This window comes from the organism of the source record quoted next, unplaced genomic scaffold (assembly GCF_019419815.1).
Source record: "Pyrus x bretschneideri cultivar Hongxiangsu unplaced genomic scaffold, Pyrus_bretschneideri_v1 Contig51, whole genome shotgun sequence".
Lineage (NCBI taxonomy): Eukaryota > Viridiplantae > Streptophyta > Magnoliopsida > Rosales > Rosaceae > Pyrus > Pyrus x bretschneideri.
The window spans coordinates 2,936,458-2,955,222 of NW_025999789.1; the positions used below are offsets into that span (position 1 = coordinate 2,936,458).

An 18,765-nucleotide genomic window follows, 5' to 3' on the forward strand; every position below is an offset into this window, starting at 1 on the left:
TATATGGCTGTTTATCCCGTGTTTTTTGTTTTTCTTTTAGATTATTAAGCAGCTCCCTGCTAACATAATAAGATAGTTGTCATTAGATTGGATGGATCATCAGAATCGGTGCATACAATAGCAGTAGTGCTCAATCATGTTAACAAACTAAATAAAAGAAAATTAGAAAGAATGATAAGCTACGAAAGTAAAAGTAATCTAGCGGTATACCTTAGCTTAGAAAGAATGGGTTTTGTTTATTAAAACCCATTTTATGGATTTAGAGATAGTTGTCCCAACTACACATCAAACAATTACACAATTACTTTGCATCCGAACATGCGCGTGCAATTAACATTACTGTTCAGCATCTGATTGTATCAAGAGGTTTGTTGGTTAGATAAAAATGCACACCTGAGATCATACCTCTGATTTCTCACTCCCCATTATCAATTGTAAAGAAACATCTAATGTCGTCCCTAAAGATGGTCTCTAAAATTGACACACCTTATTGAGATAGTCTTTCAAGTTGAAAATTGATTAATGATGTCGTCCTTGAAGATGGATGTTGCAAATCAATGTCATCATTTCATCTAAATTTTGTTAAAAAATCTGTTAGTACGCTGACACGGCACATTGTGAACACCACCCCAATATTATGATGCCATGTGGATTAGAGAAGCAAAGTTAATAACCCTTATATTAATTGGATAGGATTTTTTTTTTTTTTTTTCATTCAAGTCATCATCATCACCACCATCTTCTCCCTTGAAGAAAGTTGAGGTTCCACCATAAAACCAATAGGTATTATGGAAAGTAGTCCAATTACTTATAAGCGCATGCAATGTCACTCCTTTCCGCAATGTGGGATTGATACTCTCAACACGTCCCCTCACGTGTGGCAAATTTTCAAGCCTAGCACGTAAACAATACAAATTGGGTGATGTGGATTACATGTGGCCGTTGAGCTTCACACTCGGGACAAGCTGCTCTGATTCAATGAAGAAAGTTGGGGTTCCACCATAAAACTAATTTGAAATATGAGAAGTACTTAGTCCAATATTGAAATCCACATTTCTCACAGACCCTAAGAATGAAATTCACATGGCATCCTAATATTGAAATTGGGGGCCTCATAATTTTCCATTTTATCACATTAACAGTTTTTTTTTTTTTTTTTTTATGAAATTCGGACAATTTTGCAACTCTCATCATATTCAGGGATGACATTGAACGATTTTCAACTTTAGAGACCATCTTGATGTGGTAGATCACTTTCAGAGACCATTTGTGATAAAAACTAAAAAAATTATATTTCGTTCATGGCTTCACCAGTTTACCATTATTCACTTTGCAGCATGCATGATATGCCAGCTGAGGTGAAAAGACATCTAGGTTAGAAACAAATAACTAGCAAACAATAGTATTAAATATGCAGGGGAAATATAGAAACACTTGCTCCTAACCCTGTATGCACTATTAAGCTCTATGTAGAAATCAGTGTGAAAAAAATGAGTTAAGAGGTCACTGAAAATCCTTTGCCTGCTCGCACAAGACGAGAAAATATTTCATAATTTGCAACCTTTTTTTTCTCCTACTTTCATTCCCAGATCTATGTAGAAAGCACAAATACAGAACTCTTTTTATCCACATTTTCTATTGCCTTTCACAAGAATTTGTTTATTAATTAAAGTGCATTATACAGATTTGTTTTCTTGATTACCAAATGATCAAGAAACGCTTGATCACTTATCTTTTATTCTCAATCTTTAATATCAAATTAAAAGGTGAGTGATTATAAAGAATGAGACTGATAATTATAATTAATACAAGTTTATTTTTTGTTTTCTAACTTTAAGCTTCAGTGGGTATGCTTTGTTACAAGTGCATGCATTTCCATGATTACTGAGTATATAGCACAAAATCATGCTCCCACCTGCAGAGGAATCTTCCGTCTTAACACTTTTGAGCACTGTTAGAAACAGTAATGAACAAAGGATAAAAGGAAGGTGGCAACAGTGAAAAACAAAAGAGCATCAAGGTTTAAATATGCAAACATAACAGAAACCAACATATGGATCATCAACTGTATACAGAGACCTCTCTCTCTCTCTCTCTCTCTCCCTCTCTCATTGCCTGTGGTTTTTCTTGATGACTAATCATTGTTATTTGCATACGTAAACGTAGCCACATTTGTTAGAATGAATGTGTTATTCTTTGCATATGAATTTGAAATCTTTATTTTGCAGTGTCTATTAGCTTAAAACAAAAAATTGCTTGTATCACATATAAAGTTAATTATTGTTGTTGTTATTTCCTTCGAATCACAAAGGGTTTTTTCCAAGCTATATATAAATGTGTTTTTAGTCTAAGTTTATACAGAAATATACACAAGGAAACCGTTTGCAAACTTTAACAGAAAATGGAACGTAAGGTACACTAAGACGTCAATGGGACATTAAATTAACCCTAATTTCTATACGATTTATTGTCTGTTTAATTGTTTATCTTGTTCTGTTCCCAATTGAAAGTTCGTAATCGATCTTATTTATATATATTTCTCAAATTTAAATTACTCCACGCCAACTCCATCAGGGTATGACCCAAAATTGCAAATTGAGTTCTTCAGCCTAAAGCAGATGCACCACGGAATAAAACCCATCATTGGGCCAAACCCATTCTAGCATCTTTGCTTCATTCGAGAGGCCTTTACATTTGACCAAAACAAAATTTTGAGAGGCCCTTACTACCCCAGTACGAAAAAGGGTAGTCAGTAACGAGGACCCGACTTCCCTGCCCTCTCAGTTCCCATAAATTCTCATCCTCTCTTATTTTGTGCAGTCACGGTTAAGTCACGTTAATATTTTATATTGATTTTTTTATAGAGATAATAAAACAAAAAGTAATAGTGATATAAAATGTTGACGTGGCTTAACCGTGACCACACAAATAGAAGCGGATGAGAGTGTATGGGAACTGGGAGGGCAGAGAAGCCAGGTCCCAATAATGAAGTGCCTCAACCGTGACTCTAACCGAAACAAACCATAACTTGAGTTATAGCAACAACAATTTACATTTAGGGCTAGTTTAGTATTGTCTGATGTGCTGTGAGAATAAGCTCATTTTTGCTGCTCCACATTTTCAGCTTTTTTCACCCAAAATTGTGAAAATAAGTTATTTTTAAGTGTTTACCAAATACCTTTTTTAGCTTAACTTTTTTTTATATCCATTTTTTACAAAAAAAAAAAAATCTCAATACCAAACCAGTACTTAACCTCCCTTACCAAATAATCTTTCAGCTAAAAATAGCACCTCTTCCCCCAGCAAGTTTGGAGGGTGGGTGCTTCAGTAGAATCAATACTCTCCAAGTGCATTATTGAAATCACCCAAGAAAACGTACAATCAATTGGTTCGAAGGTTCTATTATGCTCGGTTTAGCATGTTCTTGATGCTTGTAGAGTTGGATGTGCAGCTGAAGATCCAACACCTAAAGATCGAATCGTCAAAGATCCTGGTGCCTAGTGCATGCTAGAAAACTTTTTTAAATTGTGAAAATCCTACTATGCTCCGGTGATCAATTCTTGTAATGAAATTGTTAGAACAAGAACATTTCCTTCTCATTCGGTGAATTTCATAGAGTCCAAAGTTTCATATTAATATCTAGTAAATCAGATGTCATGTCATGCTAAAAGAAATATAGATGTCACAACATCCCTTGAGGCTTTTGCCTGACCAAACTATCCTTAAAACGCCTCACCAACGACTTCACTTTTTAAAACATTATAAGTTAGATGTCACTAACATCCCAAAAGAAATAAATATGCCACCAGGAAACACACAACATACAGAGTAAGTTGAAGTCAAACAGTACATTGTGTTGATCAATTAGAAGAGAAATAATCTCGGAGAGCCGTGTAGCCATTCCCCTGAAAGTTGCATCCCATCACTTCCATCATGACCGTTCAACGGAAATCTAACGGTCGAGAATTAATCTACTTTCTTTTTCATTGTTCATCTTCTTCCTCTCTTCACTCTCTCTTCTCCCTTTATCTTCTCCATCTCTCTGTCCTTGTCCAGCTTCAGAATTGAACGGTCCAGATGGAAGGGATCTGCAGTGAATTCCAGTCGTGAGTATTTGTGTAGCTCGGTGAGGCGTTGCATAGCTTGGGCTAGGTGAATTCATCAGATTATTGCAAAACCAAATCCTCAGCTGTGTAAGGGATGTAAGGGTTCCAACCATTCTGGCAAAGTCTCCACTCCGTCAACTTGGTATACCCCAAAAAATGTTAGAGACGTCAGGTGTTGAATTTGTAAGGCCCGTAAGGCTACCCAACCTTTTTGACATCCACTGTATAAATTTCATAATTAAAACCGTTCATTTTCGTAGTAATTATTAAAAAATTATATCTACAAAAATTCACTCATTTGTTTAGTTATCTATATATGTATCAAACAAATGAATGATTCATTGTGAATAGGTTACTTCGAACCAACACCGTCATTTTGCTCGTGTTCGATACATATTGATGACTAAAAGTTCTCTGATGGATATTTGGTAGCCTACAAATTGATCCAAGCCCTTTGAATTTTAGTTATATTACTTGCAAAAGGATTGAATTGTGTTCGAAGCTGGAAAATTCAATTTACATAGATTTGATATGTGGAACGGGGTTCACAACCACGTGGCATCTCTTATCCAATAATGCATTGCCAACAAGTGTTTCTCCACATGACAATGTATTATTGGATCGGAACGCCACTTTGTGCTGAGATTGAAATGGAAGGAGGGGCCTTGGATGATTCATAGCCACTTTTTTCTCCAATTTTCACCAGATAAGAGTCTGGGAAGGCTTAACAGACTATTAACCCGGGTAACACCTTCCAAGGCCGACCAGTCCTCGTCCTCTTTTGTTGAAATGCGTTCTGCTAAACTTCTTTTAGACTGGCCCTCGAACTTCGTTGGAAGCTTTTGTTCCGTTGAATCAGATATGGGCACAATCTCTTCGGAGCTTCGTACAGTACCCGAATGCTCAAGAACAACCGTATGAGAACTACCGGTTTTTGAATCATCAATATTCACGTCTGTGATTGCCATCCTTTCCACTGCCTCTCCGTTAATCTTCGTCTCGCGGTCACTCTTCATCTCGCCATTAATCTTCAGCTCTTCATTAACCTTCGTCTCTTCATTAATCTTCGTCATATCATTCTCTGTCGCAGCCTTATCAGCTGCAGACAAGTGATCTAGAAAAAGGCACACAACAGCACAATCATCGTTCTTGGAAGTAGGGTATTTGAGCCTCCAGGCTCTAACGGCACAGTCTACCAGAGCCCTGGCTGCTGTTGTATGACCGGGGGCAGAAGCTACAATTTCAACAGCCTCCTTGTTTGAAAGGACGTCCCAGACCTGTATGATGTGCAATTTATTGAGCACTTCTACGCCACAAGAAACCAAAAGTACAAAAAGGAAAGAAGAAAGATACCCCATCGGTGGCAAGAATTATGAACTCATCTCTTTCAGTAAGATGGCGATAGCAAACATCAGGGACGGAAATTAAACCAAAATCCTTTAGACAGAAATCTCCAAAGGCTCTAGCCATTGCCAAACCAGGAGAATCATTATTCGGTAACCATACACGAGCAACCTCTGGCTCATCCTGCAAAGCAAATACCCTTCCCTTGCATTGATGGATCCTCGCAGATTCCGCTAAGTACAGACGAAATAAATTTTCATCAATGGATAATGTACTTTTTATTTTTTGCAGTTAGTTATCAGTTTTTGTACAAAGAATTGTGAGAGAGAGTTACCCGGAAGATCTGGCTTTAAGTCTACCGTCAACTGTACAGCAATCAGAGAGTTGTCGTTGTCTCTCGTTGCTAGCACAGCCCTTGAATCCCCAACATTTCCAATCACAAGATTCTGACCCTGAAAAACCATACATCAACAAATTAGGTTTTCAACCCTCACAGACCAAGTTTTAAATGCCTCTCTGAAGTTCTTGAGGTTACCCTTGATGACAAAAAGCATCAGCACATAAGCTTCTTAAAGCTTAGCTTTCTGCACAATTTCCCCATTTTTTGGCAGGGGATAGCGTGAGGGTCTTTAATTATCATCAACACAGAATAAGCATACAAGAATTACGTTCTCCATTGATTCACACTATTTTCAACACTTCAAAATCTTTTACTATCAAAGATTCGTGTATGCATGCATGCAAGCACACACAATGACACATACAAACACACACGTCTAGAAATATTGATTGGTATGTGTGTGACAGAAAAGCATTAGAGGATGTTTCATGAGCAATCACCTGCTTTACCAATGTAACAGCAGTCGTCCCACTGCAGAAGCAATCGATTGTTGGATGCAACTTTAGTTCCTTATCCATTAACTTGAAAGCTTTTAAGAATGACTGTTTTAGTGGTAGATACATGTCAGGTAGTTTTTCATTTTCCTTAACCTCCAACGACTCGCACCATTCATCATCAATGCTTGGTGATACAGGTTCCTCAAAATTAGAGCTCCCATTCGCATTCTCAGCCTCATTGAGATTGCTCAGGTCACCACTTGAATTAACTTTCCACTGAGTGCATAGTATAAGAGGAAGAGAATCTCGAACTTTCTTGGCGACCATATGACCAAATGGACCATGCCCGTCAAACACCCCACAAAATGTTGTATCACTTCTTGTGGCCAAATTCTATAGCACGAACATTATAAAGAAATCAGCACAAATTGCAAGGAATCGATTTCATATAAACTAACAACCTTCTAAAAATCTTGGTAATTTGACTTACTAATTCAATGACGTAGGGAAATCAACCTTACGCTGACGAACCATTATGTTGTAAATGAAAAAATTACAAGGCTTGCTTATAAGTAATTAAAACTATATAGATTAGGTATGTTCTTTATCTTTACATCGATAAAAATGTCTCCTTAGCCTCACACAGGTATAAAACCTTGAAGAAGGGTCCTTCCCCAAAACCAGCTAAAAAGAACGTAAAACGGGCAACTAAGTACGGCACATCTACATGTTCGTGCCGACATTCCTCACAAGGGTCATTACAAGATCACAGAAACGTCAAATATATTAGTATATGAACTCAACTGGATTAGCAAAATCTTTGCTGTGTGAACAAAGTTAAAAATTAGACTAATGTAACTCACAATTCAAGTAATCAACGAAAAAGCGACCTAGCAACTGTGCAATTGAAGCAACAACATCCATTTTTCTACTCAATCTTCCAAACCCAACAGCAAAAATACAGTGAATTTGCAGAAATGGGTTTTGACATTGGGGTCAGATCACAGTCAAACATGTGGTCACAGCTGATGGTAAAGCAGCAAAAGAGCAGTAAAAAGTTAGAGAGAGAAAGTGAAGAGCAAACCAACCTCCCAGACAAGCATGGCGTCCTGATTGGTCCCTTTCTTTCCCTGCTGGGTATACAAGCAGGCGACTTTGCTGCTTCCATTGCCGATCAATCTGCCCGGAATATCAATCTGATCGCCCAAGTCTCTGCAATCCACTTGCTCACCTCCCGGCTTCTTCCTCTTCCACCGTTTCGAGCCGCCTCTGGCCTTCGGAGAAGCGTCGTCTGCATAATCCACTTTGCTCTGCTCCTCCACCGTGTCAATCCTCTGCCCCAAGCTTTTCTGCGTCGAACAACACGAACCCATTTGTTATTCCAATTTATTCGGTGCTCCAGGAAACACCCAGTTCTCGAAATCGGATCCGGAGATTCTTTTGACGCAGAGATACAATTCTAAAAATGGAGCACAGCGGAGGACCATAAGTAGGTGCACGCTTTGTCAACAGAGTCACAGCCATATAAATTTTAAATAAATTAAAACTGATAATAATATTAATGCTAATAATAAATTAATTAAAATTAAATAATTAAAAAAGATTCATGACAATTGTACACAACAATGACCCATTTGCAAGAATTTGTTGACCTTCAATCTTCATCCACCTTCTTTCTATTTTAATTCAGTGGTTTCTTAAAATATTTGAGCTAAAGCAGGAATAGTCATAATTCAAGATAATACGGGAGAAAATTACTTAAAAGGTTTAAATATGTGAACTGAAAATCAACCGATGCTCCGATCATAAGACAAACTTTCAGAGAAAAATGAGTAGAGGAGAATTTAGGAAGACTTAAAAAGAGACTCTAAGATAAGACATGAAATATTTGAAGCTAATAGAAGACATGATGCAAAATCAAGCGGCTAATATTTTAGAATTCATATAACCTACCACACTTAGTTAGATAAGGATTTATTTTTATTTTTAAATGTTGTTGTGGTTTCTTTCTTTAATTTGTGCTAAAATATAGAGTATTTTTCCATTCCCTTAATTTCCACTTTTGGGAAGAATAAAATACGAAGGAAATAAATTAAAGTTTTCTTGTATAAATAGCTCATCTACTCCAATTGGTCCATTGCACAACATTTAATAATCGGTTGTATCGTGTGACATGCACGAGAAATACACCGAAGTGTTATTAGCCCGACGGCAAATATGAATAAAAAATGAAAAATAGTAGTCATTTAGTATTACGGTTTAGTGTTATTTTTTACATTTGTAAGTGAGATGTTTTAGGTGCAGTTGTCACCAAATGCGAATTTGAACCACATTATTGCTAACTCATTGTGAGGCTTAGCAGACTCCCACAACCCCTTAGTATAGATAATATCATTTGTTCACAAAAAATATGTAGTGTTATCCACACATTCCTTGTTACTTCTCACACTCTTTTTAATTTTCAACGGTAGGAATCGAATGAATTGAAAAATATCAATGACAAAAAATTAAAAAGCATGTGTAGATGGTAAAAATAGATGTATGAATATCATTATCTTTTTTAAAATTCATTGAATTCATAAATCAATTTGACCCCTTTGTAGTTCCTTTTTATGTGGTCAGTTAAATAACGAGTTCGTCCTTCCAACTTCGAAGGATGATCTTCCAATGATGGCTTTTAAATTGATCAGTCTAGATCAGCATAAGTATATAAAAAGAATTAAACGAGTTCTTAACGTCGTGTTAACATTAACACTTAGGTTGTCGAAGAAATAACAAGATGACTTTTGTTGGGAATTTGACATACGGAACTCTTAAGTGTCATTTGTTATTTGTGTAAAGTGAAGTCTTTCTGAGATTCCACATTTTGGCATTGCCATCACCGTCGCAGCCGGAAGAGTTAGACTCTTCTTTCGTGGACTGTCTAATCAAGTGGTGGGCAGTGAGGGATTATTTGAGTCACTTTTTGTTTCATCGGACGTGGATTTTGTTGTGTGCTTGTCTTGTGCAAATCACTTTGACAATGAAGACAGCAAGATACAGGAGAGAAACTTAATAGTATTTTTTTCAAGACTTTGACCGTGTCAAGAGAGACAAAAATATTGTTGTAAAGCCGGTAAGTTATTATTTATGTAGAAAAATCATGCGATACAAGACGCTTAAGCGAGTTGCATGTAATCGTTGGGAGTATGTGAATGATAAAGTCTCATATGGGTGGTGAAACACTTTCAATATTACTAATTGGTTTTATGTTAGAATCTCAACTTTTTTATGGTATCAGAGTGCACATTGGTCCAGCTCAACAACCACATGTGTTATACGTCATCCAATTTGTGTTTATTATTTTTTTTTTGGTGAACAGAGGAGGTGAAGACACCCCAAACCAAACTAAGTCATATCATTAACAACAATAGAGCAGCCCATAAGGGCACCTACAAGATCATCCGTTAGATGTTGCATAAGTCATTGAGGAAGGAGCTCAAAAATATGCAAACCAAGGTAAACTTATAGCTCTATTTGACTAGTTGATCTGCAACATTGTTCAATTCCTTAAACATATGTTATAGCTCATAATCCGTGTTGTTTATATGCTCGTGTAGAGGGATACTTTATGCCCCGTACAGATACACTTAAAGTGATGCTTTTTTCTTTTTCTTTTTTTGGTCTATAGGAGAATAGTTGCACCTCCATATATGCATCAATGAGCTGGCATATTCTATAAAAGGTCGTGTGTTTAGTCGTTGGAATAAAAATTTGAATGAGAATGGGAAAGTAATCGATTCCATTGTTTGATTGATAATGAAAACTAGTCAAATAATCAATGTTCAATTTCATTCCATTTTCTAACAACAACAAAATTTAATGAAATTAACAACAACAAAATTTAAAATTTCATTATACTGTTTGGTTAAACGTCACAATAAATCACATAATTAAGGGTTAATTTTGTTATAAAATCAACCGTGTGTGCAGTAGAATAAATAAAATAAGACATAAAATTTACGAGGTTTCTCTACAGTCAGTGTGACTAGAGTACGTCCTTAGGACAACGGTGGTGCTTCCATTATAAATTAGAATAATAGGAGTACAAAAGTAACTCTCTCTATTATCTCCTCTCCTCTTCCTCTCTTTTCTTTCTTCCTCTTCTTCTCTTTTCTCTCTTCCTTTTTCTTCTTTCACAATCTCTTTCGTGAACCTCTTCTTCATTTCTCATCCATTTTATAAGCAAATAGAACACTATTCACTTTATAAATTTTCCGCAAATGAATAGTGAAAAACTATGCATATATAGTAACAAATTATTCATGTGGGCCATCCACATTATTCACAACAAATTTAGGATTATCGTGTTTTTTTTCAAAACTATCTCTGCTGTGATGTAAGAATAAATAACTGTAAAAGAATAAGTAAATATTCAGTAAACTATCATGTTAAAAGTGTTTTTAGCAATAAAAAGAAGAGAGTAGGATTGTCAAATTTTTGACACTTGGTCAACGTCCTAGGTTTGACATTTGAGTCATTTGTGCATGATTTCCGGGCTTAAGATCTCGACCGTAGGGTATTAAGTTATGGGTGGTATCTTTGGGATCTTGCGTGTGAAATTTTAATTCGGATATCAAGTTTCATTTCATATGTTGTTATTGGCAATTAAAAAAATATCATTGTACAATTTATTTATATAAATTAAGGGTGTTGCACATGTTGTCAAAATTACATAAACGCAACAAAAAAGGACAAAAACAAGCCCAAGAAGAGGGCAAGAAACAAGCATACTAACTACCAATGGGAGCTTTCTACTCTCATGAAATAGAGTCGTTAGCGATAGAATGAACGATTTTTAATGAACCGAAGTCTAATAGTGAACTTAATTGAGTTGAAAATCACTGCAACAAGCTGATAAGAATTTTTCAATCTATGATTGTCCCTCTCTTGAAAACAAATTATGTTAGGTAAACAAGACATTATAGAAGATTATCCCTTTCAATAACCAGCAGCTCGTACAATAAAAATAGGCCAAATGAGCCTTAACCAAGATACATAGAACTTGAAAGGCACTGAAACCAAATACCCTCGAGAAAAGGGCATTCAGAAAGGGGATCATAGACGTGAATATGATGACCTTAAATTCAACCCCTTGAACATAGTTATGATGAAAATTTCATCATTGCAAAAAACATTGTGCCAACATATACAAGTGGGATATAAATTAGTAAATCACCAATGGATTGATTCTAACGAGATTAAGAGCTTGTTTGAAAGTACTTTTAAAATAATAGAAAACGTTTTTAGTGTAAATATTTTTGGAATCAATCTTTAGTTTAAATGCAAGTAAATCATGAAAAAAACACTTAAAGTGCTTACTAGAAGAAGCACATAAATTGTGTTTCTTATAAAAGGCACTTCAAGTGCTTCACCATTTGCTCTAAAAACACTTTCAGTAATTTTAAAAACATTTCCAAACGAGTTCTAACTAAAAAGTAAAAAGTATGGCTCCTTTCACAATGTCATTTATAATTGTAAGTTGCACTCAGTTTCTTTTCTTTGCAATTTGATTTTCCTTTCAAGTACTCGGTTAGTACTTACAAGTGATTTTTCATAAATTACAAGTGCAAAAAAAAAAAAAAAAAAAAAAAAAAAATCCAATTCAAAATTGATGTTATATTTTTATTTTTATAAATGAAGGTTTAGAGGGTTTGGTGACTCTCACCACCAGCGTAAGGTAGGGTTTACATATGACACCTATCTGCCAGCCACCATTGACATTAATTTACGTAAATATTTACAAACCGTGCACCAAGGAGGGCTGCAACAACAAACTCGAACCTTTAGGAGGGGGGCCAAAGGAGGGGAGGCACACAAGGCAAGGGACCTTACCAACTGAGCCAACCCTCATTGGCAATTGATGCTATATTCTTGCTTTTTAAGAAGTAAAATATTTTATTTATTGAAAAACTAAAATACACTACAAATATATATTCATGAAAAATTTTAGCTCATAATGGTCTTTACAAATTAGATTTAAAGAGATCACTCGCAAAGCTATGAGCAAACTTCAAGATTAAAAGCTGAATTCATCAAAAATCACAATACACAAATCAATAAAATCATTAAATCTCATGTTATATTGATTATATGCAAGGACAATGTCACATCCCGGCCAGGGGGAACCACTTCCCAGGCTCGCTCCACCACTGTAGCATGATATTATCCGCTTTGGGCCCCGACCACGCATTCACAGTTTTGTTTCTAGAAACTCACACGAGAACTTCCCGATGGGTCACTCATCCTGGGAATGCTCTCGCGCACTACTCGTTTAATTTCGGAGTTCCTATGGAACTTGAAGCCAGTGAACTCCCAAAAGGCCTCGTGCTAGGTAGGGATGAGAATAAACATATAAGGATTACTCTCCTAGGCAGTTCTCTTGTGAGTTCTCAGAAACAAAACCGTGAGGGTGTGCTTGGGGCTCAAAGCGGATAATATCGTGTTATGGTGAAGTCGGACCCAGAAAGTGGTCCCATCCGAGCCGGGATGTGACAGACAAGAACTCTCAAATCATATGAGAAATAGTGCTATATATATATTTTTTTTTTGTTAAAAGTCCAACAAAAAATCGAAATTAAAAAGTCCAACAAAAAATTGAAATTAAAAAGTCCAACAAAAAAAAAAAAAGCAATTCTAAAATGAATACGGTAACCGTTAATTTAGCCCGGAAAAAAGAACAACCGTTAGATGACTTCAGATTCGCGCCTTTTCAGACGCGTGTCAGAGGGTAAGTGGATAACGTGACCTAACGGTTTACTTTATCCATTACAAACGCCGTTAGAGAACTCAATGCCTGAGCAGCTTCAGGTGGCATAAGAAGTTAAAAACTAGGTCTCAAGGCTACAGGTCTCCATCTCTATCTGAAAGCCCAAGAAAATTTGCATCTGCCTCTCTCCTCTCCGGTAATTTTCTCTCTCTAGCACCACCTTCTTCTTCTCCTCCAACCTTTTGCTAGCTTATCAAGTCTTATCTGTAACTTCGATGGGTGAAATAAATCATTGGTTGATCATTTCTGTCGTTTGAAACTATATAGTGATAGATCAAATCATTTCAAGTATCTTTCCATTTTTTCTACTTTTTGAAGGAAATTAAATTCTGGGTTTGAAAGTTAGTGAATTTATCAGATCGATAAATTGTTTCTTTGCTTATTGTAATCCCACATCGGAGAAGTGTTGGAAAGGTAGTGGGTGTGGGTGTGTGTGTGTGTGTGTTTGAACTGTTGGGAACTTTATACTGCAAGCTGGTATTTTTCAGTGGAAAGTTCTATCATGGGATTTATTCATTTATTAATTTGGAAATTGAATATTTGACTTGGTCAAGTTTTTCTTTTGAAAAAGAAGTCTTGATTGCTTTAAGTGCTTATGGGAGTTTTTAGAAATTTGTTTTTAAAAGTCAAGCTTTATTCTAACCAGATTCATCGAACTCTAGACTTTAGATTGACTACCACACCCTTGAAACTCTGAAGTGCTTAATCGATTTGGAAAGTGCTTATTTTGGTGTATGTTGCTGGACGCAATAACATTGCTGGGGTGTTTGGCTTCCAAGAAACTACCTTAGTTTATTTTAATTTTCCTTAAACTTTTGGTTCATGAAGTTTTGGTTGTATCGTTGCAGTATGAGATGTAAGTGTTTGATGTATAGGGATGCAAAGCTGAGGAGCAATGCATTGTGACGGAAATCATTCATCCGTTGAGGCAAACTAACGTTATGTTGTATATGAATATAACCTGTATCTTCAGACAGGTAAAATGCAAGGAGCACTTAAAGCTTTTACATCACACGGGAGCGTTGTGAAAAACGGAGTTTTGAGACACATCCGTCTTGTGAATCCCCTGCTTCAGCCTGTTGCATTTTCACGCTTTGAGTCTGCTACGCCTGCCAGTTCCAGCATCGAAGAGCATGGTTTTGAAAGCACCAGAATTGCAGATGTCTTGAAAGGAAAAGGTAAAGGTGCTGATGGTTCTTGGCTCTGGTGCACAACCGATGACTCTGTTTATGATGCTGTTAAGTCGGTAAGCATAGTTGAGCTTTATGAAGTTCGTGTTCTTGCAGTGATTTGACAATTTTTGGCATGAAGGATTTAAGTCATAACTAATTAATCTTTCCCTTGCAGATGACCCAGCACAATGTTGGAGCCTTAGTTGTTGTGAAACCCGGAGTGCAAAACTCTCTTGCAGGAATCATAACAGAGAGAGGTAGGCTTATGTAATCTACTGATATATACCGTGCCATGCTTGTTTGAGATCATGATGCGAGTGGTCTTTGTACTGGGAGCTGGATTTCTGTCTTGTATGACCTTACGGATATTCTAGTCTGAAATTTATGCATTTCAATTTCAAATGTTTCAGCAGCGCCCTAGGGACTTGTTTAGGTTCTATAATCGTTTTTCCGAGAATTATTTTTGGAAACAATGGTATAGATCACTTTGATATCGAGCCTAACTCTTGAAAGTAGGAACGAATTCATAAGTTAAAGCTTGAAGAAAAGAACCGGGCACGCGCAGAATGAATGAGCTCATACATGCACTTGTTTCTGAACAATAAGCTAAAAAGAGAATGCTAAATTTGGTGACCACAGATAGTTGGGAAACATTTGGGAAAGTTTGAAGGGATAATCACTGTTTATAACTTTGATTACGTGATATGCTTAGAATTATTACTGCTGAAAAGCAATTTTTATTTTGGTTGGCCTCAATGTGACTAGAATTTTGGCGGTTGAGTGATAGTAACAAATAACAATGATCGGATGGTACTTTTGGGTTCTCCATAATTAATTGTATTTCTGTTTGGCGGATAATTTTCAGATTATCTCCGGAAGATCATAGTTCAGGGAAGATCATCCAAGTCAACAAAGGTTGGGGATATCATGACTGAGGAGGTATGACTTCTTGTTAAAAGTTTCATCCTCCTTTTACAGGATACTCTCTGCTATCTTACTAGGATTTACATCCCTTAACATTGTTGAAGTTTCATGAATGTTTAACATCTGATCGAAAATGCTAAAACGCGGTGACTGCAGAACAAGCTTATCACTGTCACCCCTGACACCAAAGTTTTGCGGGCAATGCAACTTATGACAGGTATTATCTTCTGCTTCTTGTAACAGAGTTTTCTAACTTAATGCTCCCTCATTTCGTTATATTTTCCTTCCTTCGATGCAAGGAAGCTTTTTTAAATTGGAAATTTGTGTGTACTATGTGTAGATAACCGAATCAGGCACATTCCAGTAATAGACAACGGGGGGATGATTGGAATGGTGTCCATTGGTGACGTGGTTCGTGCTGTGGTGAGCGAGCACCGGGAGGAGCTAGACCGCTTGAATGCTTTTATTCAAGGTGGTTACTAGATAATGATGATGACGAAGACATGAGACGCTGTTTTAGTTGACATGCCGGAAAGACAAACAGAAATAAGCCCCAGTGCTTGTATAAATTGTGTGTTCGTTTGTGTATCTCCGGTTGGTGTTGTTTGGTTCTGTACTTCCAATCACTGTCTAATTACAAACCTGTGGGACTGTCAAGTACCTAACAATAAACTGAGTACGTTCTGTTTTTGCTTAAATCCTCTCTCTCTGGTAGATGGTAGCGCGTTTTGTATCACACACGTTCACACGTTCACACGTTCGTGCCAGTATAGTACGAATTTTTTTATTTCACAAGAAAAAGGATCAGCCGGTGGTTTCGCAAGATTTCATCGTGTTCTTGGCCACCATCGTGTGATTCATTAGCGGGTGATTTTGCCACGACAGTTTATCATTTCAGGAATCAGGTAGAGTTTGTTGCAATCCATAGTTGGCAACGCAAATATATTCTCATCTTACTTGGAGTAACACAAAGCACCAACTCAAAAACGCAAAACAATTTGAAACATGCATTTAAAACATGAACACACCTACAACTTTTTTCCAAGTATTAGAAATTTTGAAGGAAACCTCAAAATAGAGAGCAAATTTAAAATACGTTGGTCGACACATTGTCATCGAAACTAGTACTCAAATTTGACCGGTACATCGAATGCCCCGTACAAAATTGAACCACGATGAAAATTGTACTATAGCAGACATTTAGTATAAGGTACACAAAAAAGTTGACAACGTGACGGAGGGTATCAAAATTGGACCTGGCTTCCGATTCACTCCCATTCTTTTTTATTTTTGCGGTCATGGTTAAGTTACGTCAATATTTTATATAATTATTGTTTTTTGTCTTATTATCTCTATAAAAAAAATCAATATAAAATGTTGACGTGGCTTAACCGTGACCGCACAAAATAGAAGGGGATGAGAGTGTAAGGGAACTAGAAGGGCAGAGAAGCTAGGTCCATCAAAATTAGCTCAGATATTGATGTAATAAAGAACACTTAATAATCAGTGGCACTCAGTACTATGGTCTAGCGGTATTCCTTTTCACTTGGAAACAACACGCACACGAAGAACAATAATCTCACACAGTCGTTTGGAAGTGTTTTTAAAATGACTTAAATCATTATTGGTGAAAATGTTTTCGAAATCAATTCTTAGTGAAATCCAAGTAGATCTTGAAAAAACACTTGAAGTTCTTCTTGAAAAAAATATACATATGATGCTTCTTTCAAGCCAATCATTTTAAAAGCATTTTTAAACGAGGTCGTAATAAACCAAAATGATTTTATTTTTTTATTTTAATAAATGTAATAAACTTAATATTTAAAATTTCTTCAATACGGTTAATATTTCTATAAAAATATTAGAAAAATCAGGAAAACATATAGAAAAGAGAGGGAAGTCTCTATACTTATTTTAGACCCTACATTATAATACAACAATGTCAAAACTCAAAAGTCAGTACGCGTCATCTCGCTCGCTCGCTTGGACGTGGACAACGAAAGGGCATAAAAGTTAGCTTACAGATTCCAAAGTATTTATTCTTGTCTTTAACTTTATTTATATTAATTAATTTATTTATTAATTTTGTTTATTTTTTTATGCTCTGAGAATCAAAACCCACCAGGCCACGAAAGCGCTCGAAAGTAGAAAACATTGCATAAAAATCCAAATCCATATCCATTTTAATCCACCAAATGGATTGTGTTTGTCGGTTGACGTGGCTTAACCGTGATCGCACAAAATAGAAGGGATGAGAGTGTAAGGGAACTGGAAGGGCAGAGAGGCTAGGTCCATCAAAATTAGCTCAGATATTGATGTAATAAAGAACACTTAATAATCAGTGGCACTCAGTACTATGGTCTAGCGGTATTCCTCTTCACTTAGAAACAGCACGCGCACGAAGAACAATAATCTCACACAGTCGTTTGTAAGTGTTTTTAAAATGACTTATTGGTGAAAATGTTTTCGAAATCAATTCTTAGTGAAATCCAAATAGATCTTGAAAAACCACTTGAAGTTCTTCTTGAAAAAAATATAGAGGTATTCATCAATTTCCCCCCTGAACTTGTGACCATTGGTCAATTTCCCCCCTCAACTTTAATTTTGGCCAATTTCCCCCCTCAACTCTCATAATTAGTCAATTTCCCCCCTCAACTTTAATTTGGCCAATTTCCCCCCTCAACTCTCAAAATTAGACAATTTGCACCCTATTGTTAATTTTTTTTTTAAATTTTCCATCTATTCTTTTCTTAATTTTCAATCTTTCTAATAACTTCCAACAAAGTACTAAAATTAACATAAACTCACCCGGATAATATAGGGTAAAATGTACAAAAACATAATACAGTTAGTATGTGATATGGGTTGATTATAAGAAAAAGTTATGAATCGGGTTTAAAGCATGTAGAAGAAGAAATAATATAAAAAAGAAATAATAATCCTAAACTCATGGATCAGACCTATTTCAATAAAATGGGTTATTCTTAATAAGGAGTCGAAAATTATGAATAGACTAGCCATTTTTTCACTAAAGCTCGATTCTCTGCAATTTACTTGAACTTAGCTTTCACTTTTATAAAGAAAATTGTGTTCACATACAAAAATTTACACATCAATCCTTTTTGTTATCAATTTTGTATAGTCAAAAATCAAATAAAATTACTCCATACTGATTTATTATGACTAATAATACTATCTATGATAAATTGTAAAACTCTAAATTTTAATCTATTTGTAATAGGATAAAGATATAGGAACATGATTAACATACATCTTATTTAGTTTCTTACAGACACTTGTTTAATTATGATCAAATTAAAAAATTAACAATAGGGTGCAAATTGACTAATTATAAGAGTTGAGGGGGAAAATTGGCTAAATTAAAGTTGAGGGGGGAAATTGGCCAAAATTAAAGTTGAGGGGGGAAATTGGCTAATGGTCACAAGTTCAGGGGGGAAATTGATGAATACCTCAAAAATATATATATGATGCTTCTTCCAAGCCAATCATTTTAAAGCATTTTCAAACGAGGTCGTAATAAACTAAAATGATTTTATTTTTTTATTTTAATAAA

General features: G+C 35.9%; 2 protein-coding genes across 3 annotated transcripts; one reads left to right on the forward strand and one right to left on the reverse strand.

The window, feature by feature from the left end:
- Window positions 1-4,425: 4,425 nt before the first annotated feature.
- LOC103963337 (probable protein phosphatase 2C 6) lies at window positions 4,426-7,792 on the reverse strand. Its single transcript, XM_009376155.3, has 5 exons — window positions 7,376-7,792; window positions 6,291-6,680; window positions 5,785-5,902; window positions 5,460-5,683; window positions 4,426-5,383 (listed from the first exon to the last, which is right to left on the reverse strand). The coding sequence occupies exons 1-5, from the start codon at window positions 7,658-7,660 to the stop codon at window positions 4,781-4,783; spliced, it is 1,620 nt and encodes a 539-aa protein (XP_009374430.2). The 5' UTR covers window positions 7,661-7,792; the 3' UTR covers window positions 4,426-4,780.
- Window positions 7,793-13,090: 5,298 nt separating this feature from the next.
- LOC103963333 (CBS domain-containing protein CBSX3, mitochondrial) lies at window positions 13,091-15,889 on the forward strand. 2 transcript variants are annotated; one of them, XM_009376148.3, is made up of 6 exons: window positions 13,091-13,231; window positions 14,069-14,341; window positions 14,443-14,524; window positions 15,133-15,206; window positions 15,348-15,408; window positions 15,532-15,889. In XM_009376148.3, the coding sequence occupies exons 2-6, from the start codon at window positions 14,078-14,080 to the stop codon at window positions 15,672-15,674; spliced, it is 624 nt and encodes a 207-aa protein (XP_009374423.1). In that variant the 5' UTR covers window positions 13,091-13,231; window positions 14,069-14,077; the 3' UTR covers window positions 15,675-15,889. The 2 variants fall into 2 exon arrangements, with proteins under 2 accessions (XP_009374423.1, XP_009374424.1); XM_009376149.3 differs by having other exon boundaries at window positions 13,100-13,231; window positions 14,073-14,341.
- The last annotated feature ends 2,876 nt before the right edge of the window (window positions 15,890-18,765 follow it).